Genomic DNA, 22,586 nt, shown 5'->3' with positions numbered 1-22,586 from the left:
TCAGGATCTGCGACGTCATCCCAGAGCGCGTTCCTCACCGGAGCATAAAAAAGAGCGTTTGCTCCACTGACGCTGCGGCCGTGGGATGGGAAGGATCCGACGGCCCCTGGCCCGTCTCAAAAGACGTGGGTGGCATCATGCAATGTGGATGGGGGTAAGGCCGCTCCCCTAGCCACCGGCTGCGGTCTACGTCAACAAATAGTTCCCGGGCGAATATCCATCCCTGCCACAAAGCTAGATGCCACTACGCCACTTGGTGTCCCCGCCCTCCTTGAGAAACCAAAACAAACAATTCCCTCCCTTGCTAGAGTTGAGTTGAATACCATTTTGTGTGGTAATGTGTGAGAGCGATGTTTTCCAAACCAGCCAATTTTTATACACCCAATGCTGCGGCCACATTTTTCTAAAGACTATAGAAAACGAGAGATGAGCACAATCCCTGGAGTTTTTATATGCACAAGGGGGTGTCAATCTGGAAGCAGGAATCATGTCATGCATGGCCGTCTCTTTCTGCATTGGAGGTAGAGAGGGTATAGAGTGTATAGAGCGGCTTCAGCTCTTTTTGAGGGGAATATGCAGGCAGTTATAAACCCTTATTTTTGAATGGAGCTATCCAATGTATATTTTTGTTATGAATCAACTGCCAAGGATCTTGGTGGACAAATTCCAGACCCAACAGCCGCAGCAGCCAGTAGCAGCAGCCAGAGCAGCAGCTGCTGCTTCTCTGTACCCACTCTCTTGGAAGATGTGTGGGAGCATTGTATGCTGTACCAAGAAATGGAAAGATGGAAATCTCCCTCCTGGTTGCTCTCTCTTGTGGATGTAGCAGCAGCTGCAGCCAAGAGCAGTGAGTGAGTGTGTGGCAGCAGCCAGGCTGGCCCAAAGGGCAGCCATTCTAGGGCAAAATCTAACTAGGGCCTATAATACTAAAGTGTCTTTTTTCTGTATTCAAGTAGACTTGCTGACATTTTTGTGCTGCAGAGTCACCTGACACTTTGAATGAAGCAGAGGGAAGAGAAGGGCAGCAGCAGGCAGGCAGTGGTGGGCTGCTATGATGTGGGGTGTATCATTTTCCCTCAGGATTTCCCTCTCTTGTAATGTCATAACTGACCCAGTCCCAACCAATGGAACCGCGGTTACCGTATGAGTTTGCTGGTGCTGGTGCCGGGAGTGTGGGGGACAAGGGCGTCAGACATGATGGCCGTCCGCCGCCGCAGTCGCGTGGTGGCGGTAAGCCGCAGGCGGCGCCGTCCGGGCGGGAATCTATACTGGATACAACCGCAACCGGTGGCCCGTATTCGTATGCCGTATCCCGGTTGCCCATATTTCTTTCGTCTACATTAGTGATAATGATGCATCAGATTCTCGGGGCTTTCAATCCATCTAAGAACGAAGATTCAAAGCAAGTTGGCAAGCTCGATCTATAGATATTGAGATTTTATAAATATGGGTGGAGGGATCACATGGATTCCTAACTTAACAGTACAAGTGGCGACGATTTTCGTCTATCTTCATGTCCCTTTGGTGTTGCCATCCATGGAATCCTTTTGTCCATTCTTTATTCCCCCTTTATTCTAAACAACGAACGAGATTGTCACTTTGACAATGATAGGACAATGCCAATACATTAGCAAAAAGGACTTGAAAATAAGCTCCCTCCCCCGCCTCCCACTATCACCGCAACACTGAGCAAAGAAAGAGTTGAAAAAGCTGTGATTGCTTTTTGGGAGCCAGGGAAGATGAATCAAAATCTTGGAGCTGGCTTAGTTGCGGTCCTAAAACACACTCGCCCTCCAGTTCGTTCTTTGTGATGAAATCTCCGGTGACGTCGATGTTGCGTGCATCATTTTGTTTGTCCGCTTGCTCTCCAGGGGTCCACAAATTTGTGTGAGTGGTTTCGGGGTCTCACTCACTCACCCCTGATTGATCCTAGTGCCAAAGCTTGGAGAGGAATCCCACTTATAACAAAAATGTTTGGTGATCATGGCTAACTCTCTCTGCCACAAGATGCCCCGAACACTTTGTTGCAATGTACTTGTCAACTTTGTTTCCCTCATCTTTAAAAGGTCTTTTGTTTAATCTTTCCTGCTTGGCAATCCTCATCTTGCTTTGCTCCGCATCTCATCCATACAATACAAGGCACATACATACATAGAAACATGGGCGGTACACAAAAACAAAGCTTGAAATTCCCAGGCCAAGGGAATGAGTGCTTGCCTTGTTGCCTCGCAGCAGCATCACTACTAGATTTACTGGGCGAGTTAAAAACAAGGAAATTGTCCAGGAGGGGAAGGAATACGTATCTGCACACGTGTACGTAGACATACCCGTAAAAAGCATCCCCTTGGGCTCGCTTTCACACCGCGCTGCTGTTTGGCAGCGACCTGTCCTTAAAGCCCCCTCTACCTAGGTCGTGTATCCAAGATTTACACTACACTGCTACACTACATTGTTTCTTTCTCGCCTATCTATCTATCTATTTGCTCCGAGGGATTCTCCTCTCTCCATTTTAGGTATCGCGCGCTCGATCCACATCCATCGCCCAAGAGCTCTCGAAATCTCAGCTCGCGACGCAGCGCCAGGTCTCCAGGCTCCATGAGAGAGCTGGAATCGTCCTTCTTTCCCTTGGCCGGAGAGGCGCGCGCGGGGGGCCGAAATATGTCTTAGCTACAGGACGCGCTCTTGGTCTCGATCGGTGGCTCTAAGGCGGCGCTGTGCGTGTGTGTGCTCTCCATCCCTTCCTCCGCCTTGCTTGCGAGCCTAGGATGAGGAAGCAGCAGCAGCAGCAGCAGCAGCAGCGGTGTGGGAGTCACGGCGGCCGCGTGCGAGTAGTCGACGAAGTTCGTGTGCCCAGGGAGACGGAGAGGGACTACCACTGCCTGCGAGCGATCATCATAATCTGAAAGGGGGGGATTCCAGGGAAACGAGTTCGCCGGGCTTCGTTTGCTTTTCACTGTTTGCGGAAGCTGGGGGAGTGAGCCTGGTCCTGAGCTGACAGAGGAGAAGCAAGCAAGGCACGCAGCGAGGAGGAAGAACAAAGGGGGCTAGGCTCGCATTTTGGGCATTTTGGTTTTGCGGCTCATCTCAAGATCATTGTGGAAGATCGTCCCAGATCATCGCGGGCATTGCTATCATGTCGGCGGAGGGTCTGGGCCAGGCTCTCCGGAGTCTTTGCAACAGGACTGGCTGGTGCTACGCTGTGTTTTGGAAGCTAAAGCGACGCAGCCGTATGTGAGTAAATCATCCCTTTCGCTTCGCTTGTGCTCAAGAGAGAGAGAGAGAGAGAGCTCTCTTGCTTGATCTCCTGCTAACTGGAGGTGGCACTGCACTGCCTCTCTTGGGTTTTTTTAGCTACTGTTGACTTAGCTTGTCTCTTATGCGTTTTTTCTCGCTGTGTTTTTATTGCAGGGTGCTGACATGGGAGGACAGCTACTACGAATTCGCGACGCTGCCACCAATCGCCAATGCTTTGAGCCGCAGCGGCGCTGGGAATGGGAGAAGCCCTCTGGACATGCTGCTGCTCAAGCAAGATGGTGGCATTGCCGAAGATCAGATACAGTTGGCTGTCGCTAAAATGTCCTTCCAGGTTTACTCCCTGGGAGAAGGGTACGCAACTCGGTTGTCGGTGTCGTGGCTAACCCAACTTTCCTCTCGGGCAGAATAATTGGGCGTGTAGCTTTCTCCGGAAAGCACCAGTGGGTGTTTGCAGCTGGGGAAAGATCTATGGAAAGCGGAGTACCAGCGGCATTGGAGCACGGCTGGTCGAATCAGTTTGAAGCGGGAATAAAGGTATAGTAGCTTTCATTCGAGGGAGTCCTTAACTCTTTGGTGTCCAGACGATTGCTGTGATAGCAGTCCAGCAGCAAGGTGTTGTGCAACTTGGATCGACTCAAACGGTGTGTAGCTTCTCCCAGCTCTTACTCAAGTAACTGTGTGTGCCCTTGCAGATGGCCGAGGATCTGAACTTGGTAGGCCAGATCAGAGCATTGTTCGGAGCATTACAAAGCATGCCTGGGGCATTCGTTCCTGAGTTCACTCCCGATGGACAAGCTGGAAGAGGCCTTTCTGTTGTCCCGAAAGCCATGCCAACGTACGTCAACAAGCCCGCTTCTATGTTGGCAGCATTTGGCTCTTCTGCAAGAACAACCATGAGCAGCCGACCAGCGTGCCCCGTTCCTACGGAGGGAGAACACATGTTGCGTTCAGCGGCCAAAGTTGTTGAGCCTGCCTTCCAACTTTCTACGAGCAGCTGGGCTTCAATGGTAGTTCCATCCATGGGGCAGAAGCCACAGGATATACGCCCCGCCTCTACGGGTCTCTACTGTTCCAGATCTCAGGTCTTCCAGGAAGATCCAGGCCATTTAAGCCGCTTGATCAGCAAAGCTCCTGTGGAGAGTTTCTTTAATTCATCGGAGGCAGGGCGGCTATCTAATTTCTCCAGCGAGCTTTCCTACGGACAAAGCATCAGGCACTTCGACTCCAGCGGATGGCCTCCGCCGGACTCCACCTTGCCTGTGTCAACAAGAGATTATGATCAGAACCTGCCGCTGCCAACTTCCTTTGGAGACGAGGCAGGGATGATGCGGCCGGGACCAGAAGAAGGATTTGACTACAACAGTTTGTTTAAGGCGTTTCAGAAGGACGACTTGGATGATTTCAACAACTTGTTAGCGTCTCTGAATAAGGAGTATGCGGGAGGCCAAGCCAGCGGTTCGACAACCTGTTCACAGTTCGCTTTCGGGGATGAATTATCCGAGGTGGTGGTTTCTCATTCAAAGTGCGGGCCAAGTAAGGAGGAACTGTACGTGAACATACCAACACAACCGGTTGAAGACATGAAACCTGCGAAGCTTGCTCTACCCTTTGATGGCGCCACCGCTGCAATGGACAAAACCCGCGATGCATTTGTCAATCTGTCGGCGGACAGGCCAGAGCAGCTGTTGGATGCTGTTGTTGCCGGTGCGAGTACGTCGTCACTGGGTTCCAGGGGACCGACATCTGCCAAGAGTTCATTAGGATGCGCTCCCGCGCTAACTGTTGGGAACGCGGTGCAATATCTGGAGAAGCAGCTATCGAGCTCTTCGAGTTTGGACAGAGATATAGCTGCCAACTGGCCTGCAAGCAGCGTGTCCGTGGATGTTTCTTCAAGCTCTTGGACCGAAGGGAGCCAGGCTAAGAAGTCGGAGGAACACTCGTACAAGGATACTAGCGGAGCGGCAGCCAGAAAGCAGGAGGAGCCTAGTCGGATGACTGGGAGGAAGAGGCTGAGGCCAGGGGAAGCTCCAAGGCCCAGGCCCAAAGACAGGCAGCAAATACAGGACAGAGTTAGGGAGCTTCGCGATATTGTTCCCAATGCAACAAAGGTAAGCGTCGTCCTTCATGCAGTAAAATGGATGTTCACCTTCTACTTGTTTTGTGTAGCAGTGTAGCATTGATGCGCTGCTAGAGAAAACAATCCGGCATATGAAGTTTCTCCAAAGTGTGACGCAGCACGGTGACAAGTGGAAAGCTGGAGGCGACGTAAAGGTGAACGAAGGCTGTGTCTTTGCATCGAATATCGTCTAATTTGGACAACTTAACAGGGAGAGAGGAGTGCAGAGAACAGCAGTGGCTTGGAGAACGGTGCAAGCTGGGCTATGGAGCTTGATGCGAAAGGAAGTGGCGTTCCGATTCTTGTGGAGAATCTCAAGCAGCCACGGCAAATGCTTGTTGAGGTTGGTGAATCAGTGCTTAATATATTGTCGTCGGCTGATTTCTCGTGCTCTCAGATGTTGTGCGAGGAGAGAGGCTTATTCTGGGAGATTGCTGACAACATCCGGGGTCTTGGGCTTACAATCCTGAAGGGTGTGATGGAGTCGCGGAACGATAAGATTTGGGCTCGTTTCAACGTTGAGGTAGAAGAAGCGATTCTTTTTCTTCTTTTCCTTGCGTTTGGTGTGTAGCTAAAACTCGACATACAGGTTCACGCTGCGAAAGAAGTAAACCGGCTCAAGGTGGTTTGGAATCTCACGCAGCTGCTTAGACCCAGCGGCAAGAACACGAGCGCGCCAAGCTTTGTGGGATCGGAGATGTCGGACGTTTGCTCCGAGTCATTTGGAAGCCGATTCCAGCCTCAAGTTGTTGCTTCGCACGGCATTACCGTGTCCCCTGGTAGCGCCTGGTGACAAATGTGAAGGTGGTGTTGTTATTATACACTATGTTATTTACATGGCATAGATCTATTTTTCTTCCTTGTACACCATTGCTTGAGAAAAATCGAAAGTTGCAATTCTTCCTTGTGTTAATATAAAGCATCGTAACTCGAGCATAATGTCTGGACTCCCTCCACAAAATATTAAAGGCCCCAAAATAAGAGGCGCCAAACTGCCAGAACCAACGGCCAGGATGGAGATCGCCGACGTGGCGGGTTGCGATGTCGTTGGCTGGGAGGTTGATCCTCGTCGCGCCGCGAGAGCCAATGGGAGCGCAGGAATCAGGTGTTTATAAGATTTTCACGGAGCTAGGGGTTTTCCATTGGCGAGCAATCTTCCTGGTGTGTGCGAGAGGAGTAAGTGGTAGCGCTAGCTCTCAAATCAGTAGGCAGAGCCTCTCTTTCTCTCTGTCTCTCTCTCTCTCGGATTCCCAAGCGGCGGAGCGATGGCCAAGGCAGCGGAGAAGAAGCCTGTAGCTGAGAAGGTCCCAGCGGAGAAGAAGGCGGCGGAGAAGAAGCCGCGGGCGGAGAAGAAGACCCCGGCCAAGGATCCATCGGCGGCGGCGGACAAGAAGAAGCGCAAGATGAAGAAGAGCGTGGAGACGTACAAGATGTACATATACAAGGTACTCAAGCAGGTCCACCCCGAGACGGGCATTTCGAGCAAGGCCATGGGGATCATGAACAGCTTCATCAACGACATCTTCGAGAAGCTAGCGCAGGAGGCCTCGAGGTTGGCTCGCTACAACAAAAAGCCCACAATCACCTCGCGGGAGATCCAGACGGCGGTTCGTCTCATCCTTCCCGGCGAGCTCGCCAAGCATGCCGTGTCCGAAGGGACCAAGGCCGTCACCAAGTTCACGAGCTCTTGAGCTTGTTCTTCCTGGAACTCGAGTAGCTTTTGCCTCTCCTTTCTTTTTCCTATTAATCTAAGTGTCGTTGTAACTCCTGTATACTTGATCTTCAATGGTGAAACTTTTTTTTTCCAACAGTCAATGTGTTCTACAATGGTAGTTTTCTAAGCTTGCTCGCGCTGGAACGAGTCTAGCACAGTGAGAAATGTGAAGTATATGTATATGTACATCACGTCGAGATCGAGAGGGAAAATCGCAAGTACCACCTATAGTTATCAAAACAACAAGTAAAGCCATCCTTGTTGCCCACGAAACAAACCATCTCGAGTCTCCTGGTCTCTTGTCATGTACATGTTGCTGTGGCCTCGAAAAGCGAGGAAAAACGATGGAAGAAGAGCTTTAATCTGTTTTTCAGCGTCACCCTCTTCTGAAACTGTTGTGCTGCCTCAGATAATTATCGGCAGTCTTTCTCTCGGCTTCCGCTTCGTACCTCCCACGCCTACCTGGCTTGTTGTTATCTCTCGTCCCTCTCAAATCACTGCCTGCTCTATTATGACCATCCAGCCGTGACAACGAGCTTGGCAACGTCGGCTCCCTGAGAACCTGACTTAAAACCCCGTCACTGATGAGGCCCTTCTCCACTGCTGCAGCCGAGGTGATGAAACAGTTCCTCGACTTTGCATCTTCTATGAGCTTAGCCCAATCTTCAGACTGCTCCAACGTACCGGCATTGCCTATAACCTGCGCAGCGCATGCATGGCTTCAGCCAGGAAAAAGTGATAAAAAAATACAAAATCTTACCCATAGCGATCGACGAGCTCGAGTCAAAGCCACGTTCATCCGCCTTATGTCCGCTACGAATCCCACCCCGTGGTTAGAAGCTCGGACGCAAGACATTATAATCACGTCCCTTTCCTGCCCCTGGAATGCATCCACCGTGTTGATGTAAACTCCCTTGGCATCACCAGAGAGAGACTCGAATTCCCTCTGTATGCACCTCAGTTGAAGCTTGTAAGGAGATATGACACCCACGGTCGCCTGCTGCCTCCCTGCCGCCTTCAAAACACCTTGGAGGTGGTCATACAGCTTGGCTGCAAACTTGGCCTCGACAACATTCTGAAACGAGACCGAGCCGCTGATGTGCGACTCCTTTCCGTGGCTCACGTCGAAAAAGAGGTAAGGCTGCAGCAGCGGGTCATGGTGGTAAATCTCGTCCGGCAAGCCCTTGACGCTGTCACTGTCCTGGAGACGGCCCTGATAAAAATGCCGAGATGGAAAATCCCGAATTTGAGGATGCATGCGATACTGGACTGTCAGCATGAGCGTCGGACATCCCGCTTGTTGAAACCGCTCGAACAAGCTTCGCGAATACTGCATGGTGTCCGCCACCCGGCTAATGACAGTCGCTGGGAGCTGCTGCGGATCACCAACCAGGACACAGCGGGCTGCTCCAAGGATGAGTGGAGGTAGCACGCCTAGTTCGCTGGCTTGTGCTGCTTCATCAATAACCACGATGTCAAAACCACGGGCCAGATTGGTGAAGAGTTTACGACCGCTGCTGGAAACTGTGGTGAACACGATCTCCGCCTCATTCGCAAAGCTCGCTTCGAGCTTGCTCTTCGCGTCCTCGAGACCATATCCACCACCCGGCTTATGAAGGTTGTCAACAATCACAAACCGGGACATGTCAACCAGCACCTTATCTCTTTCTTCCAGCAGCGATGCCAGCTGCTGCAGCTTCATGTCTCTGGCCTGGTCGCGGGCCGTAAGCACCTCGGGCTCGACACCGACTGCGCCCTGGACCCGACTGGCATTTAAGTCCTTTTGTAGCACCGCTATATGCTGTGATAGAGCATACTCCCGCAGCCGCATCCGCTGAAGCCACTCTAAAATCTCGTCCCGCCCTTTTCCAATGAGCGACTCCGTTCTCTTTTCCACGGAAACTGCCTGCGCTGCCTTGGACTGCGGATCTGTTCCCACGCGAGCCACGTCAGGCCGATATACCCTCATCTCGCCGTCCATAAAACCTTTGTCCAGCACACGAGAAAGCAGTTCATCTGTTGCTGCATTCGAGGGAGCACAGACAAGCATCCGGGGCTTCGGGCAAAGCTTTGGAAGCTGTCGGAGGAGACTCTTGTCCATCTTCTGCAAAACCTCATCAATCCACCCTCCCTGCTCGTCATCGCCAGCAGAAGCATCCGAGACTACTGCACCAGGTGCAATTTTCTTGAGGAGAGCGGTGTAGTACCTCTGATACTGCACAAGGTGGATAGCGTTCAGCATCCCCCAGACCGTATGTGTTTTCCCTGTCCCAGGCGGCCCTTGCACCAGGCTAAAAGGCCATATTTCCTGTGATCTCGTAGCTGCAGCAGTGCCGGCAGCCGTGTGCATAGCCGCCCATTGTATAGCCGACAGTTGCGGAGCATTGAAATTGTTGCGCAAGTACTCAGTAAACCCTGGAGTGAAACAGCTAAGCATAACCGCTTGCTCCTGGTCATAGCGAGGAAATAGCTCGGGCCGTGGCTGCAATATCGCCTTGAGCATCTGTGAATGGACCACTCGTAAAATCCATGAAAGAACCAAGAAAACAATTTACCTGAGGGTGCAGGCGGTAGAGAGCATGAAGGGCAACATATTCACGCTGTGTAGTCGCAAGGCCTCCTAAAACAGTGAACGACCATACACCACCTTGACGCAAGTCGTCCAACAAGTGATTGGGGTAGCCACCTCTTCAAACAAAACCGAGTTAGACAACGATAGCAAAGTTTAGCTCAAACGGAAATAACTCACCCAGTATCTCCGTTAAGTTCGGAAAAGTTGATGAACATAACAGCTCCATGGGCGTCACGAACGTCAAGGGGCATGTACCGGCGGGCAATACCAGCAATGTGAATCGATATTTCGCCTTCCTCTTTGGCATCTTCACTGCCATTCTTGCGTTGAGCGTCTGTATTATAAGCACCAGCTTAAAGCTCAATTTCTTTTGAGAAAGACAAATGGACACACTACCTTGAGGCGGTGTCGACAAAACTGCCACGTCGCCTTCTTTGAAGTTAAAGCGAGTACGAGCGTCCAGAGGAAGTAAAGTGACATCGTACCATCCTGGTAACAAATGTTTAGTTACCATGCATCAGAATCAGAACCAGAATCACAAGGCACATACCTCTGTCGCGTTTATCAACTGCTTTGATCATCGCGGAAGTGTGTACTTCCTTTCCTGAGTCACGAAGCTCCTCCCAGACATTGAACAGCTGTGCCCGGCACTCTTCAAACAGTAGTGGTTCGAATACTTGTACGTATTCTTCTAAAGATGCAAAGCTTCCTGGAACGCGCTGCAGCTCTGTCTCCGCTGGTTGGCCTGCACAGACTTTTACACCGTCAAAAATCCATCCCAGATACGTAGTCCTACACGCCCAAGCAGGTTTGATAACTACTCTGTGCGATCAGCCCAAACAGCAGCGCTGCAATTTTCATTGAGCAAAATCCCTTGCTCTTCCACGTCCGATGAACCTTTTGGTGGACTTGCATATAAAGAGCGGCAGCTGCTTGCCATGTTACACACACAGTCGACTCAAAACTGTAGAAAAACAGTACGTGAGTAAGCATAACACTGACAGAAACTATGAAGCATCTAGCGTCATAATGTTGCCAGCATCTGACTTAGTCAGCGACCCTAACCATTTTCTCTCTTTCGAAGAAGAAAAAGACAGGAAAAACCAAGGCCAAAAAAAAAAAAGAAAAACAGGAAAAAAACTACCGTATTACCGGAGAATATAACAAACCTGATTGTTGCCACAGCTTGCTGCAGGTAGCCTCTCGATGGAGCCTTTCAATAGACGCGTCCAGAGGTTGAGATGCTGCAGCAGCACGCTTGAATGGAGCTTGCCTCCTAATTGGTGCGCGCTCTTCACCTCCATTCCCTCCATTCTCACCATGCTGTCGTCGAACATTCGGCCTCTGGAATTGCGGCTTAAGCTGCGCATCTCGGGGCCTCTCTTTGGCATCGAGGGGTCCATTACAGTTGTCGTCCTTGTTGGTCTCGAAGCACGACTCCACATTCTCTCTGGCTTCTTTAAGCTGTTGCCGAACTCCTACGCTCCGCACAACCGGTGTCGGGACTTTCGGCGGACGTGCTATTTGCAAGGACTCGCCTAACTCCAGCACCATCGTCTGCCTCGTACGCTTCTTGCCCAGCTTCTCGTCGTTCTTGGCTACAGCAGCTTGCCTGGGGAGGGTGGTGACCGCTTTTCTCTGGGGGGCTGGCGTTGGCGCCTCGGGTGGCCGAGTACTGTCGGGTGGCCGAGCACTACTCTCCACTGCTTTACTACAAACAGCAGCGCTTGTATCTTCCGGCGGCTCCATGAAGTTGTCCGACTGTTGCTTGGCCAGCCTCGCGCTCCTCCGCGCCTTTTCTACCTTGACGGGTGGCTTGTCACCGCTGCTCGAGGAGGGGCATGCCGCTTGTCCCGCCGTGTCGGCATCAGGAGCCTTGGGCGATGGAGGCGGTAAATTCAGATCGAGCTCCATCGTCCTAGAACTCGTAACTACTACTAGTAATAATCCGGCATCACATAATAGGGTCACCTAGGGTTATCCTCGTCGGCCACAACGCAATACGTCTCGCACCTGGACAAACTTCCAATCCACCACTCCTGCTCCATCCTAATCCACCACTCCTTCTCCATCCTGACCGCCGCCGCCGCCGCCCGTCCGCCCGCCCGCCCGCCCGCCCGCCCGCCCGCCGCTCCTCCAATCCCTCTCTCAACTTCGCTGACTTGCTCCTCTTGGTGGAGGCGAGCACAGCGCTCTAGAATTCTTCCTCAGGCTCTCTCTTCTCTCTGGGAGAGAGGGGCAGCCGCATTTTATAGGTAAGAGAGCAGGGCCCTTGCGTCCACGGTAATTCTCAGCGCTGTCGCCAATGCCCTCTCGCCACGTGTCCGCGGGAGAAAGCCACTGGATTGGATTCGGGCCTGGGGATCCGACGGTGGACGTTCAAGTCTGTACGGACTCTCATGTATATATAATATAGGTACGAACTCCTTTACTTATTACAAAAGTACGTGGGGGGGTCATTGACTTGTCAAGGTCCGAGTGGGGAGGACGAGGACCAGGAGATTTTGGAGCTGGCGGCACGGCGTTGGAGTGACGCCGAGAGAGGCTCCTTTGACGTTGGAGCAGTCCCACTTGGATCCCTGCGAGGCCTCGTCAACCTCGAGAGTTATGTTGGACAAGCATATGTCCTCAAACGGGGCCGCCTCCAAACCTCTCAGGCTTCCGGCGTGGGAGATGTTCCGGCCCCAAACCTTGTTCACGTAAATCCCTCTCACCACCGGGTACGCCAGCGGGTCGTAGCCCTCGTCAGGATGCTCGCTGCTACTGTTGCCGCTCAAGGCGATTGCCGTGAGCACACTGTCCATGGTGACGTTGGTGACCGAGATGTTCTTGACGTAGCCTCCGCGGCCCGCGCCAGTCTTAACGTGGACTCCGATCTTTGAGTTGAACACTCGAACGTCCTCCACCACCACATTCTTTATCCCGCCCGACATCTCACTGCCAAAGGCGATGGCGGCGCTGGCGGGTGCCTGGGCCGTGATTCGCCGGATCACGACCTTGGCACTCGGGAGCCCAACCTGGATGCCATACTCGTCCCAGCCGCTCTTGACCGAGACAGCGTCGCCGCCGCTGGTTATCGCGCAGTCCTCAATGCAGACGCCGGTACAAGAATCTGCACAGGGCACGTGTTTATCTGGATTAGAATCAGAGAATGGAAAATGGATGGACGGAGTTGAGTGATCCATCCCACGAGATCAACAACCAGAGGCCCATGCAAAGAGCACAGGGTGGGAGCTCACGTAATGAAACCCACAGTCAAAATAGTAGTAAACCCAAAAGATGCTATACCTGCATCTTGCCGGTTCCTTAAACAACAGTGCCTCGCTCCTTTGGGCCTGGGTTACCATCTAACTCACTGTTAGCAAGAGCTCTGTTTCGAAACAGCCAAGGGTTCGAAAACAAGCGACAAAATTCCAGCAAGGAATCGCTAAACGTAGAAGAAAAAGCAACTAAGTAGTTGTGTGAAAAAAAGTCAGAGTCGAGAACCATGGTCCACTCCCATGGTTGCTCAAGTACGTGAAAAGCCTGGATGAAGTAGAGGGTTGTCAAGAATTGTTACCTGGTTGGACACCATCAGTGTTGGGTGACTCCGAAGGGGCAACCACGGTCACGCCTCTGATGACAACATTGCTTTCAAAACCAGAAACCAACAACACACGGTAACTCGTTAGAGCACGAAAAAAAAAATTTTAAAAAAAATCCAGGACTCTAGCAGAAGTGCTACTACACCTATCAGACAAACCTGCAATAAACAGGGTGGATGGTCCAGGATGGTGAATTCAGGAGACTAATATTTGACACCACGATGTTTTTCGAATTGATGAACTCCACCAAGTGGCCCCTTGTATAATTCAGGGACTGATTACGGAACCAGTGCCACCACACCGATCCCTGCCCGTCTATTGTCCCATTTCCACCTGTGACAGAGCAACTGTGCTTCACACAAGAAAAGCGAGGAGGATACAGTATCTCACCTGTAATCACTACATCTTCCACATCCTTGCCATAGACTAGACTCCTGTGCCTCCGACCCGGGAGGTCCCTGCCCCTCCCGTACGACGGCAATGGATCTATTAAAGGCCAGTCGTGTGGATCCTACCGAATCGAAGAAACAAGCAAGCAGGGTGAGCGACATCCAATTGGAAAGGCCGGCCGACCTGACCTGAGAGGCGAGGATGACGGAGCCCGTGTCGAGAAAGAGCGTCAGGTGACTGATGAGCGTGAAGCTGCCCGTTAGCCACCTGCCGGCGGGCACGTAGAGTTGCGCGCCACCCTTGTGAGCAAACGACTGCAGATAAAAGACGGCATTCTGAAACGCCACCGTGTTCACGGTTTGCCCATCCCCGACAGCTCCGAACTCTGTGATGGACACACTGTGCGGCCTCGCAACGCTTCTGCGGTTGCCGCGCCCGCAGATCTCCTCCGCGTCCAATCGGCCGGACGAGCTCGAGCAATCGCCCCAAGACTCTATCACCATCATACCTACAAGAATGGCCAGCGCGTCGAGCTTCACAAACCACCACATCTCTGGCGCCCTCGATCCCCCGCCCCGAAGACCTAGCAGCAGCAATGCAGCAGAGCTGGATTGGTTGGCGATGCCAAAATCATGTTGATGCTAATCGGGGCCGCCGCGGGGAAGCCAAAACCACTGGCCTTGATACTCTGCCGACCGCACAGTGACCGATCTTGATCCGCCTCCTCGCCCGCGACTGCACACTCTTCCATGTCTCGCCGCTGTGTGTAGTCACATCTCCTGGAAGGAATTGTTGGAGCGTGGCACCTGCCAAATGCGGCCACGGAGCCTGGAAACTTACCGATTTGAGCTGGAGAGGATGAGCGCTGCCGCCGCAGAGGGTGTGAAATGGAGCTGGATCCAGCGCTGGGCACATCCCCCACCCAGATTGCTCGCCTCGCCTCGCCCGCGTTTCCGGAGCAGACGTGCCTGTTGCTTAAGCTATTTTCTTCCATTTCCACGTCAAGGGAATATTTAACAAAGAATAATGGGCTGGCAACCGGCAATGGCCGGTTGCACGTAATCCATTGGGGCGCCACAAGCCCGCCAGCCACCGGCTCTAGGCCGTTGCGCCTGACCGACACCTTGGAGCTCCAGCTGGCTTGCTGGCCTCTGCTAAATTGGACTCGCCTCGTTGATGTGAAAGCTTGGTTGGGCCACAAGACGCCACCAGCCGAGTGAATGGAGAAACCGTCACACAAGTTACAAGGACGCCGCCAGATGATTAGAGGATTAGAGGACGATTACATCACGCGAGAGCAACAAGAGAATTTGCAGAACTGGGGAGGATTTCCTCCCCTCATCCAGAATGATGCACAAAAACCAAAAAAGAAAAAGTAGGAGAGGCATTCGTAAGCAGGAACATGGGCCATGCAGCTAAAAGTCATATGCTCCCATGTGCCCTCATCACATTCGTTAAGCGTAACTTACGCGAATCAATGGCATTGTGACAAACACCCAGTTTCCTGGGTAGCTTTGTTTCAGAGGGGGGGGGGCTGGGCTGGCTATAGACAGGCGACGTATCATTTTTGCAGCCACATCAATACCATTTGCGCCTGGAGGGACGGTCCAAAGCACTGCGCCCTTGTGAGACAAAATCTGGTGCACGACGTCCCGCCGGGGACGACAGCGCGAGTTGTCTCCAGTATGTAGCACGAACTGCCTGCGTCGCCTTTTCCCTGTACCAAAACCCCCCACACATCTACGCTGCTGCCATCGCCATCGCCATCGCCGCCGTCCTTTGTTGACTGGGTGTTGCCGGCGGCCTTGTCACGTCCACACGTCCGGGTCAAGTCGAGCGATCTCCGGAGGCAGAGGCTATCTTGCATGGGGCATTGGCCAGCAGCAGACAGCGATCGTGCGTCGCGAACCAGTCTGGATGTTTGCTCGTCAAGCTTCCGGACGAGGATTAAACCATCCGGAGACGCAGTCGTTACAGACTCCCTCACGTAGTTCCAGCACTCGGACGGGGTATGCTCCAAGGCACTCGGAGGCACCCTGCGCCTCTGCGTCCTAATGCCCTTCGAATCGAATATGTACTGGAGGAATGGTGCCTCCCGAATGTTCTTCACTATCTGGCAGGCCAGCCGCCATATAATTATCAGCATACATCTCAGGACAGCGTCAAAAGAGAAACATTACCTCGACTATGTGATCTTGCACCCACTTGTCTAACGTCCTCATGTCCGAGCATGGCTGTGACAGGGACAAAGGCTGCAACCAGAAGCTACTCCTGTCAATGGGAGTCGAACAGGATGCGCTTTCCACCGCGTCAAACACCAGGTTCCCAGCGTTGCAACCCGTGGTGGCTCTAGTCCTAGTGGCTACTCTAAGAGAATCGAGCCCCCTCAATCTGCCGGGCCGAGCAAAGAATGCTATCGCGCATCGATCGTCGTTCCTAAGCACTACCTGGCTGCTGCTGCTGCTGCTGCCGAACGCAGCGGCAAGATTTCCCGCCACCGCTGCGGAGGACGCCATTCTTCTTGGGGCAGCAGCGATCCCGCGTTTGTTTGACTGCTTTAGGGCTTTGTAGGCCAAGAAGGGCTGATTCGAAATTACGAAAAAGGGTGACACTTGGAAAGTTTATGTGCGTCGATTCCACGTGTGCTGGATGCAACGGCTGAGATGACTGACGTGGCCGTTACACGAGAGGCCACACGGCTAACACGTGCTGATGAATGCCATGTCATTTGCACGTGTTAACCGTGTGGTTTCCCCTTAAAATTCATTAAGTTGTGCAATGTGGCGCATGCGTGGCAAAAGAAAAGATGATGTGGCATTAGGGCTAAAAAGAACAATTTCGGACGTTACCCGTCAGTCAGCGTTGGCAAAAATTGTAAGTAAAATAATATTTTCGTTAGAGATGTAAAAAGTAAATTTACCAGGGTTGCTACATGAAATTGATATACCACCTGCAGACTTCTTAATCAGGTGGTGGTTGAGAAATGGCGCATGGACACGTTCAGCAAAACAAAGTCTTCTGTGATTTATTCCATTCTAACCATCGGCATGCGCTTTACGTTCTAGCTGGGGACCCGGCAGTTTGAGCGGATGATTCCATTGGGCGTGGTGAGGGGGCTGATGTTCCCCATGTTGATCATGGATCCCGCGAAGTTGCTGAAGAACTTGGACTGGTCGGAGCTGTAGGCCTTGACAAAGTTCCTGGCAGTCCCGACGGTGGTAGAGAGGACCTGGTCCGAGTTAAGCAAGCCCCTGCCCAGGAGGAGGTTGGAGTAGTACTGGTTGTCAAAGGTGGTGGCGGTTGCCACGTCCAGAGGCTGTAGCGCGGTGGCGTCCCCCCCTTGAGGACATGCCGACTGAAGAGACTTCAAGAATCCCGGCCTGATGCTTGGGTCCGGCTGCCCGCTGCCACTGTTGTTGAACAGTCGGCCGCTGAAGCTGCTGCACTTGGCCTGCCCGATTGTGTGAGCCCCTGCATATCCATAGATGCCGTTTCCATAAGATCCTGATGCGACTCTAATGAGCTTGCACTTGCCTGAGAGGGTGAACATGTCCTCCGCTGACAGGCCTTTGGCCGTGAATGCGGATATGAGCTGATTAACGGTGAAAGCAGGGGATGGAATCTGTGAATTAGCTCCGCTCAGGCTGGCCGTGGTACTGTCTCGACGCCCCAGCCTCACATCCCAAGAAGGTCCTCCCGTCTGCAAAAGCTTATATTGATCCCAATACGGAGATAAATTCGCTTACGATGACACTGGAATCACGAGCCGCAATGGCGAGGATGTCTGCGCACGACACGACTCCCTTGCAGCTGCTCTCCAGAGACGCTTTGATCGTGTCGATGACCTCGAAGCCTCGGAGTGAATTGTTGTTTGGACCGGCAGTCTTCTCCCCGGTAAAACTCGACGTATCATCCAGCAGCACCGATGCATCACACCCCTGAGGAACAAAAAATACTGATTCAACGAATTGATCAGTGGCACTCACTTGAACAAAGCAATCATGGAAATGGAGCCTTATCAACGACGCCGGCAATCTCGAGTCCTGCTGCGTCGCTTTGGAAACCTCCGACTTGACTATGGATTCAGCGTTTGGGCATGAAGACGCATAGAAGCCCGTTTGAAGCTGGCATCGCCCCACGGACAAGAAGAAGAAGAAGAAGAAGACGTAAGACATGAGGACGAATCCCACCAAAGTCATGGCTTCTAAAATGTCGCAACACTCGAGCTTTTCTCCGAGATGGTCCCAACGCACTGATATGCCATCGCTTTTATAGCGAGAACTCACAAACGTCCCCCTCTAGATAGCTAGCTCTCTCTTTCCTCCTATGGTTGGGTACTACTAGACCATCAGGCAACCGACAGCCTCTCCCTTGTTCACAACAACAGGTGATAGCTTACCTTCTCTGCCGAGCTGAGTAGTTTTTAACTGAACACATTCTCGAGTTGCCAATGTTCACTCAAACTTTGAGAAGTAGAAACAAAATGAGAGAGCTTCAAAATGGAACACTCCCAACAGGTGATAGCTTACCTTCTCCGCCGAGCTGAGTAGTTTTTAACTGAACACATTCTCGAGTTGCCAATGTTCACTCATCAAACTTAAACTTTGAGAAGTAGAAACAAGATGAGAGAGCTTCAAAATGGAACACTCCCAACAGTCAATGATGGATGAGATCAACAAGGGGTGAAACCTGTCAAAAATCCATCTTCTTGTTACGAAGAGCTTGAGCGACACCACAACTACTTTGGTGGGGCTAAAACGTTCGTAGCATCTCGATAGTCGGTTTGGAGGATCGGATTTTGGGAAGTATAAGAGGCGAGTGGACCAGGCCTCCTTTAAGCGCTTCTCGCTCAATCAATCAGAGGCTTCCCAAGCACATACGTCATTGTAAATGGCCGCTCAAAGTTGCGATCAAGCCATTTTTGACCCATATCCCTGCACTGTCATGACATGGCTCTACCGCCCAAGAGCTCCCGGCTGGTGGATGTTGATCTCGAGGTGCTCGAGGACAACCCAGGTAAGGCTACGTATGCATCGCTTCTCCGGCAATGTGGGCGCTCCAGGGCGCTGTGGGCGGGCAAACAGGTTCACTCGCACATGATAGCGAGGGGGCTGGACAGAGACAAGGTGCTGGGTGATATCCTCGTCCAAATGTATGGAAAGTGCCGTAGCCTCGGCGACGCAAGGGATGCCTTTGAGCGGCTGGCATACAGAGACATCTACTCGTGGAGCATCATCATCGCAGCATTCGCCCAGAATGGGGATTTTGATATGGCACTTAGGCTATACGAGCGGATGCAAGAGGAGGGCGTGCAGCCCGATATGTTTGTCTACTCAAGCGTTGTGGGAGCCTACTGCGCAGTGGGCGATCTCCAGCGAGGGCAAGAGATCCACAGGAGAATCGTCGACAGTGGAATGACTCCAGATGTTGTGGTGCACAACTCGCTCGTTAACTTGTATGCCAAGTGCGGCCGCATCGATGACGCCAGGAGTCTGTTTGATGGGATGCAAGTGAGGAGCCTCGCCTCCTGGAACGCAATGATCGCCGGATATGCACACCTGGACCTCGGGGACGAGGCCTTTGATCTCTTTCGCTGCATTGACCTCGAGGGCCTGGGTCCGGACATGTTGACGTTCATCAACTTGCTGGGGGCGTGCTCCACTCCGGAGTTTGTAGACGCCGGAAGAAATATTCATGCTCGGGTGGCGGCTCTGGGCTTGGATTCTAACCTTGTGCTTGCCACTGCGCTGCTCGACATGTACGCGAAATGCGGGAGCATCGAGGGTGCCAGGAGTGTGTTTGCAAGCATGGCTGACAACAAGAACCAAGTATCTTGGAACGCCATGATCGCGGCATGGGTTGAGTATGGCCACCCTGACGAGGCCATGTATCTCTACCACCAGATGCATCTCCAAGGCTTGAAGCCAAACGCTTTCACGTCGGCCAGCGTTCTTGGTGCTTGCGTCTGCTTGGAGCAGGGCATGCAGATCCATTCCTGGGCAATGTCGTGCGGATTCGAAGACGATGCGGTGGTGAGGACTGCGCTGGTGAACATGTACTCCAAGTTTGGAAGGCTGGAAGAAGCGGCAAAGGTCTTTGGCGACGGGAAGGGCTTCCAAAACGATCCTGTTGCGTGGAACGCGATGATCACCGCCTACACGGAGGCCTGGCTCCCCAGCCAGGCACTCGGCCTGTTTGACGAGATGCGAGAGCGATCAGTAGCGCAGGATGCGGGGACGCTGATTGCCGCTGCAAATGCGTGCTCAGTTCTGGGGGACTTGTCGGCTGCTAGAGCCGTCCATTCCGCTGCGCGACGCAGCGGCCATGACTCCATCGTGCTGCAGAACTCGATCATCAACATGTATGCTCGATGCGGGAGCTTGGACGAGGCGCGAGCCTGTTTCGACAGCATGCCGCGGCGGAGTGTGGTGTCGTGGAACGTGTTGATGAGCGGCTACGTGGAGCAGCAGCAAGGCGAGGAGTCACTCAAGCTCGTCCGGTGCATGGACTGGCAGGGCATCCATCCCAACGCCTTCACCTTCAGCTGCGTCGCCACCGCTTGTTCGTTGCTCAAGGACCTCCGGGCGGGGCGGGCGGCTCACTCCCGGATCGTTGCCAGCGGCTTCGACACCGACAGGGTGGTGGTGACGGCGCTGATGGACATGTACGGGAGGTGCGGGAGCGTGGAGGCGGCGAGGAGGACGTTCGACGACATGAGGCGGCGGTGCTCGACTCGAGTGGACGTGGTGTCGTGGAACGCCATGATGGGGCTCTACTCGCATCACGGGCAGCCGCGGGAGGCGCTGGAGCTGTTTGGCGAGATGGGCTTGGCGGGGGAGGCGGGCAACGAGGTGAGCCTTACGCTGGTGTTGCATGCGTGCACCCATGCCGGCCTGGTGGCGGATGCGGTCGAGGCGCTGGCGCGCGGGGTGGAGGCGGGCATAGTGCCCAGCCGGGAGCACTACGCGTGTGTTGTGGACGTTTTGGCGCGGGCGGGGAAGCTGGAGGTGGCGGAGGAGGTGATGAACAACATGCCCGTGGAGCCGGGCATTGGGGCGTGGAAGTGCCTGCTGGGGGCGTGCGCCGTGCACGGAGACGCGGGGAGGGGATCCAGCGCCGCGCAGCATGTGGTGGAGATGCAGCCCACCAATGCGGCGCCCTATGTGCTGCTCTCCAACATCGCCAAAGCTCCAAAGCCCTAACCTGTGGGCGATGGCAGACGGCGCGGACGACGATTTGGAGCCGCTGTTTGATTACCGCCGCGAGCAAGCATGCCGCGACGAGAGTGAGTGTCGCCCATCTCCTGCTCTTCTTCGTTTCACTTTGGTGCGTTGTTTGCAGGCAGCGATCAAGAAGAAGAGCCCGAGCACGACAACATGAGGTTGTCTTCAGCCAACTTTACGGTGCGGCAGGCAACCGCGTCGCCTGCCACGACACAGCAGCAGCTGACGCAACAGCAGCGTCTAGTGGAGGAGGAGGACAGGGAGTGGGATAGGAGTTGGTTACCTCCGCCGCCCAAGCTGACCAAGAAGGTGACAGCCACCACAAGTTTCCACGGCGTCAGGTTCGTGATTTTGTTTATTTCTGGATACATGTTCGAGACGGATGCCTGCCTACAGCTCGCTTCTGAGAGCCAAGCAAGCGGAGCTGCTGTCCCTGTCGCAAAAGGCCTGCGAGGACATTGACGAGCTGGACCGGCGAGCCAAAGCTTACACTCCTGCGCAAGCCGCGGACAAGATCGTGGTTAGAGTCCAAGATAGTTCCGGTGGCATTCAGTGTATTCGTATGGGAATGGTGGGTGGCGACAGGAATAGTTTTCTCTCTTGCGCAACTTAATCCATTTTTGTATTCCAGGATGATAGGCTCGACAAGCTGTTTGATGCATATTCCACTGCCGCAAAGGTGTCCGTGTCGGGCTTGGTCTTTTGTTTCGATGGCGAGCAAGTACAGGGGAGTGCAACGCCAAGAAGCATGAATCTGGAAAACGAGGACATGTTGGAGGTGTCCGGGCAATCATGCTCGCGGGACAACAGCGACCACAACTCACAGCGACAGCAACAACAACAACAACAACAACACAAGATCGTGCTCAAAGTTCAGGACAAGTCGGGCGGGATTCACTCCTTCCGTATGGGAATGGTGAGGTGTTTTTTTTTTTTACTGCTGTAACCATTCGTAACTTTTGCTTCCAGGATGACAGATTTGAGAGGCTGTTTGCTGCGTATGCAAGCACTACAAAGACATCCAAATCGAACTTGGTGTTCCGTTTTGACGGGGAACAGTTGCAAGGCAATGCCACTCCCAAGAGCCTGGATATGGAGGACGATGACTCAATCGAGGTGTTCGTCAGGTCTTAAAAAACGTGTAAAAGGTAGAAAGGGAAATCAGCAGCACGTTAGGCGTGTCCAAAGGAGGTAACATCTTGTTTGTTCACTCACAGGCTACTTTTCGTGGTGCTCTGTTAGTGGGATGGGATTTGGGATTCCTCGTGCGTTCATCGTCAAATCCCTTCGCTTCCTTCCACCTGTGTGGATCCCGTGCATGCTACTGGTGCGTGGTGCTTGGTGACAAAGTCGTGATAGTTGCACCAAAACTAAAGGTGAATCACTTGGAGCACTGCGCACGACGAAAGGGACGGACAGCATAGAAAGGACATGGACAAGGAACGCCCCAGCTCCAATTTTTGACAAAGCTGCTGTACCGAATGAAGTGAATCGAATCAAGGAGAATCGTTTTTCGCTGGTGTAAGTTGGTGGGGAGGCAACTAACTCTCTAATAATCGCTACGTAAACTTGTACGACTTGAATGCAAAGCAGACAAGCATCTCTTGCTAGAAAGCCTTGTCTAGCTTATCCCATGCCCATATACACCACTTTGCTTTATTTTGCTAACAACGGAGGTGCGTCCATGCTTTGCGGCAGTACGGCAGGTGATGGATGGGGGGGAGAGAGAGAG

The 22,586-nt window shown here is 53.0% G+C and overlaps 8 protein-coding genes across 10 annotated transcripts; 4 read left to right on the top strand and 4 right to left on the bottom strand.

Moving 5' to 3' along the window:
- Positions 1–2,413: 2,413 nt before the first annotated feature.
- On the top strand, positions 2,414–6,284 carry LOC9649230 (transcription factor LHW). 2 transcript variants are annotated; one of them, XM_002986315.2, is made up of 9 exons: positions 2,414–3,231; positions 3,409–3,606; positions 3,660–3,789; positions 3,837–3,896; positions 3,948–5,363; positions 5,425–5,526; positions 5,583–5,714; positions 5,769–5,894; positions 5,961–6,284. In XM_002986315.2, the coding sequence occupies exons 1-9, from the start codon at positions 3,134–3,136 to the stop codon at positions 6,162–6,164; spliced, it is 2,466 nt and encodes an 821-aa protein (XP_002986361.2). In that variant the 5' UTR covers positions 2,414–3,133; the 3' UTR covers positions 6,165–6,284. The 2 variants fall into 2 exon arrangements, with proteins under 2 accessions (XP_002986361.2, XP_024516062.1); XM_024660294.1 differs by having other exon boundaries at positions 5,422–5,526.
- A 228-nt stretch (positions 6,285–6,512) lies between these two features.
- LOC9648701 (histone H2B.2) lies at positions 6,513–7,179 on the top strand. The gene has a single exon (XM_002986314.2). It carries the CDS (start codon positions 6,637–6,639, stop codon positions 7,060–7,062), a length of 426 nt encoding a protein of 141 aa, XP_002986360.1. The 5' UTR covers positions 6,513–6,636; the 3' UTR covers positions 7,063–7,179.
- A 69-nt stretch (positions 7,180–7,248) lies between these two features.
- LOC112340946 (helicase sen1-like) lies at positions 7,249–11,739 on the bottom strand. 2 transcript variants are annotated; one of them, XM_024660220.1, is made up of 7 exons: positions 10,827–11,739; positions 10,208–10,402; positions 10,054–10,146; positions 9,835–9,991; positions 9,641–9,773; positions 7,846–9,588; positions 7,249–7,785 (listed from the first exon to the last, which is right to left on the bottom strand). In XM_024660220.1, the coding sequence occupies exons 1-7, from the start codon at positions 11,569–11,571 to the stop codon at positions 7,462–7,464; spliced, it is 3,390 nt and encodes a 1,129-aa protein (XP_024515988.1). In that variant the 5' UTR covers positions 11,572–11,739; the 3' UTR covers positions 7,249–7,461. The 2 variants fall into 2 exon arrangements, with proteins under 2 accessions (XP_024515988.1, XP_024515989.1); XM_024660221.1 differs by lacking the exon at positions 10,827–11,739 and adding an exon at positions 10,479–10,805.
- A 292-nt stretch (positions 11,740–12,031) lies between these two features.
- On the bottom strand, positions 12,032–14,603 carry LOC9649220 (probable polygalacturonase). Its single transcript, XM_002986235.2, has 5 exons — positions 13,820–14,603; positions 13,632–13,752; positions 13,400–13,574; positions 13,217–13,287; positions 12,032–12,769 (listed from the first exon to the last, which is right to left on the bottom strand). The coding sequence occupies exons 1-5, from the start codon at positions 14,180–14,182 to the stop codon at positions 12,114–12,116; spliced, it is 1,386 nt and encodes a 461-aa protein (XP_002986281.2). The 5' UTR covers positions 14,183–14,603; the 3' UTR covers positions 12,032–12,113.
- A 421-nt stretch (positions 14,604–15,024) lies between these two features.
- Positions 15,025–16,214, bottom strand: LOC112340942. Its single transcript, XM_024660214.1, has 2 exons — positions 15,812–16,214; positions 15,025–15,744 (listed from the first exon to the last, which is right to left on the bottom strand). Exons 1-2 carry the CDS (start codon positions 16,145–16,147, stop codon positions 15,193–15,195), a joined length of 888 nt encoding a protein of 295 aa, XP_024515982.1. The 5' UTR covers positions 16,148–16,214; the 3' UTR covers positions 15,025–15,192.
- A 423-nt stretch (positions 16,215–16,637) lies between these two features.
- On the bottom strand, positions 16,638–17,925 carry LOC9649229 (cationic peroxidase 1). Its single transcript, XM_002986234.2, has 4 exons — positions 17,618–17,925; positions 17,378–17,569; positions 17,166–17,331; positions 16,638–17,102 (listed from the first exon to the last, which is right to left on the bottom strand). Exons 1-4 carry the CDS (start codon positions 17,828–17,830, stop codon positions 16,693–16,695), a joined length of 981 nt encoding a protein of 326 aa, XP_002986280.1. The 5' UTR covers positions 17,831–17,925; the 3' UTR covers positions 16,638–16,692.
- Positions 17,926–18,066: 141 nt separating this feature from the next.
- Positions 18,067–20,860, top strand: LOC9649228 (pentatricopeptide repeat-containing protein At4g13650). The gene has a single exon (XM_024660207.1). It carries the CDS (start codon positions 18,581–18,583, stop codon positions 20,831–20,833), a length of 2,253 nt encoding a protein of 750 aa, XP_024515975.1. The 5' UTR covers positions 18,067–18,580; the 3' UTR covers positions 20,834–20,860.
- On the top strand, positions 20,844–22,492 carry LOC112340950 (NFATC2-interacting protein-like). Its single transcript, XM_024660233.1, has 5 exons — positions 20,844–20,916; positions 20,973–21,195; positions 21,251–21,425; positions 21,486–21,770; positions 21,824–22,492. Exons 1-5 carry the CDS (start codon positions 20,844–20,846, stop codon positions 21,986–21,988), a joined length of 921 nt encoding a protein of 306 aa, XP_024516001.1. The 3' UTR covers positions 21,989–22,492.
- The last annotated feature ends 94 nt before the right edge of the window (positions 22,493–22,586 follow it).

This window comes from Selaginella moellendorffii, unplaced genomic scaffold (genome assembly GCF_000143415.4).
Source record: "Selaginella moellendorffii unplaced genomic scaffold, v1.0 SELMOscaffold_73, whole genome shotgun sequence".
NCBI classification, from domain to species: Eukaryota; Viridiplantae; Streptophyta; class Lycopodiopsida; order Selaginellales; family Selaginellaceae; genus Selaginella; species Selaginella moellendorffii.
This window is presented reverse-complemented; position numbering and strand designations above follow the sequence as displayed.

Excerpts from the sequence above, each read along its gene's own strand:
- LOC112340942 (XM_024660214.1), bottom strand. The coding sequence starts at position 16,147 with ATGGCGTCCTCCGCAGCGGTGGCGGGAAATCTTGCCGCTGCGTTCGGC. Across the intron at positions 15,745-15,811 it reads TGCAAGATCACATAGTCGAG|ATAGTGAAGAACATTCGGGA; the intron begins GTAATGTTTCTC and ends CTGGCCTGCCAG.
- LOC9649228 (XM_024660207.1), top strand. The coding sequence starts at position 18,581 with ATGGCTCTACCGCCCAAGAGCTCCCGGCTGGTGGATGTTGATCTCGAG.
- LOC112340950 (XM_024660233.1), top strand. The coding sequence starts at position 20,844 with ATGGCAGACGGCGCGGACGACGATTTGGAGCCGCTGTTTGATTACCGC. Across the intron at positions 20,917-20,972 it reads GCAAGCATGCCGCGACGAGA|GCAGCGATCAAGAAGAAGAG; the intron begins GTGAGTGTCGCC and ends CGTTGTTTGCAG. Across the intron at positions 21,196-21,250 it reads ACAAGTTTCCACGGCGTCAG|CTCGCTTCTGAGAGCCAAGC; the intron begins GTTCGTGATTTT and ends GCCTGCCTACAG.
- LOC9648701 (XM_002986314.2), top strand. The coding sequence starts at position 6,637 with ATGGCCAAGGCAGCGGAGAAGAAGCCTGTAGCTGAGAAGGTCCCAGCG.
- LOC9649229 (XM_002986234.2), bottom strand. The coding sequence starts at position 17,830 with ATGACTTTGGTGGGATTCGTCCTCATGTCTTACGTCTTCTTCTTCTTC. Across the intron at positions 17,570-17,617 it reads TCCATGATTGCTTTGTTCAA|GGGTGTGATGCATCGGTGCT; the intron begins GTGAGTGCCACT and ends TTTGTTCCTCAG. Across the intron at positions 17,332-17,377 it reads CTCGTGATTCCAGTGTCATC|ACGGGAGGACCTTCTTGGGA; the intron begins GTAAGCGAATTT and ends AAGCTTTTGCAG.
- LOC9649230 (XM_024660294.1), top strand. The coding sequence starts at position 3,134 with ATGTCGGCGGAGGGTCTGGGCCAGGCTCTCCGGAGTCTTTGCAACAGG. Across the intron at positions 3,790-3,836 it reads AGTTTGAAGCGGGAATAAAG|ACGATTGCTGTGATAGCAGT; the intron begins GTATAGTAGCTT and ends TTTGGTGTCCAG. Across the intron at positions 5,895-5,960 it reads GGGCTCGTTTCAACGTTGAG|GTTCACGCTGCGAAAGAAGT; the intron begins GTAGAAGAAGCG and ends CTCGACATACAG.
- LOC112340946 (XM_024660220.1), bottom strand. The coding sequence starts at position 11,571 with ATGGAGCTCGATCTGAATTTACCGCCTCCATCGCCCAAGGCTCCTGAT. Across the intron at positions 10,147-10,207 it reads AGTTGATAAACGCGACAGAG|GATGGTACGATGTCACTTTA; the intron begins GTATGTGCCTTG and ends ATTTGTTACCAG. Across the intron at positions 9,992-10,053 it reads TTTGTCGACACCGCCTCAAG|ACGCTCAACGCAAGAATGGC; the intron begins GTAGTGTGTCCA and ends CTTATAATACAG.
- LOC9649220 (XM_002986235.2), bottom strand. The coding sequence starts at position 14,182 with ATGTGGTGGTTTGTGAAGCTCGACGCGCTGGCCATTCTTGTAGGTATG. Across the intron at positions 13,753-13,819 it reads CCGTCATCCTCGCCTCTCAG|GATCCACACGACTGGCCTTT; the intron begins GTCAGGTCGGCC and ends TCGATTCGGTAG. Across the intron at positions 13,288-13,399 it reads ATCCACCCTGTTTATTGCAG|CAATGTTGTCATCAGAGGCG; the intron begins GTTTGTCTGATA and ends TGGTTTTGAAAG.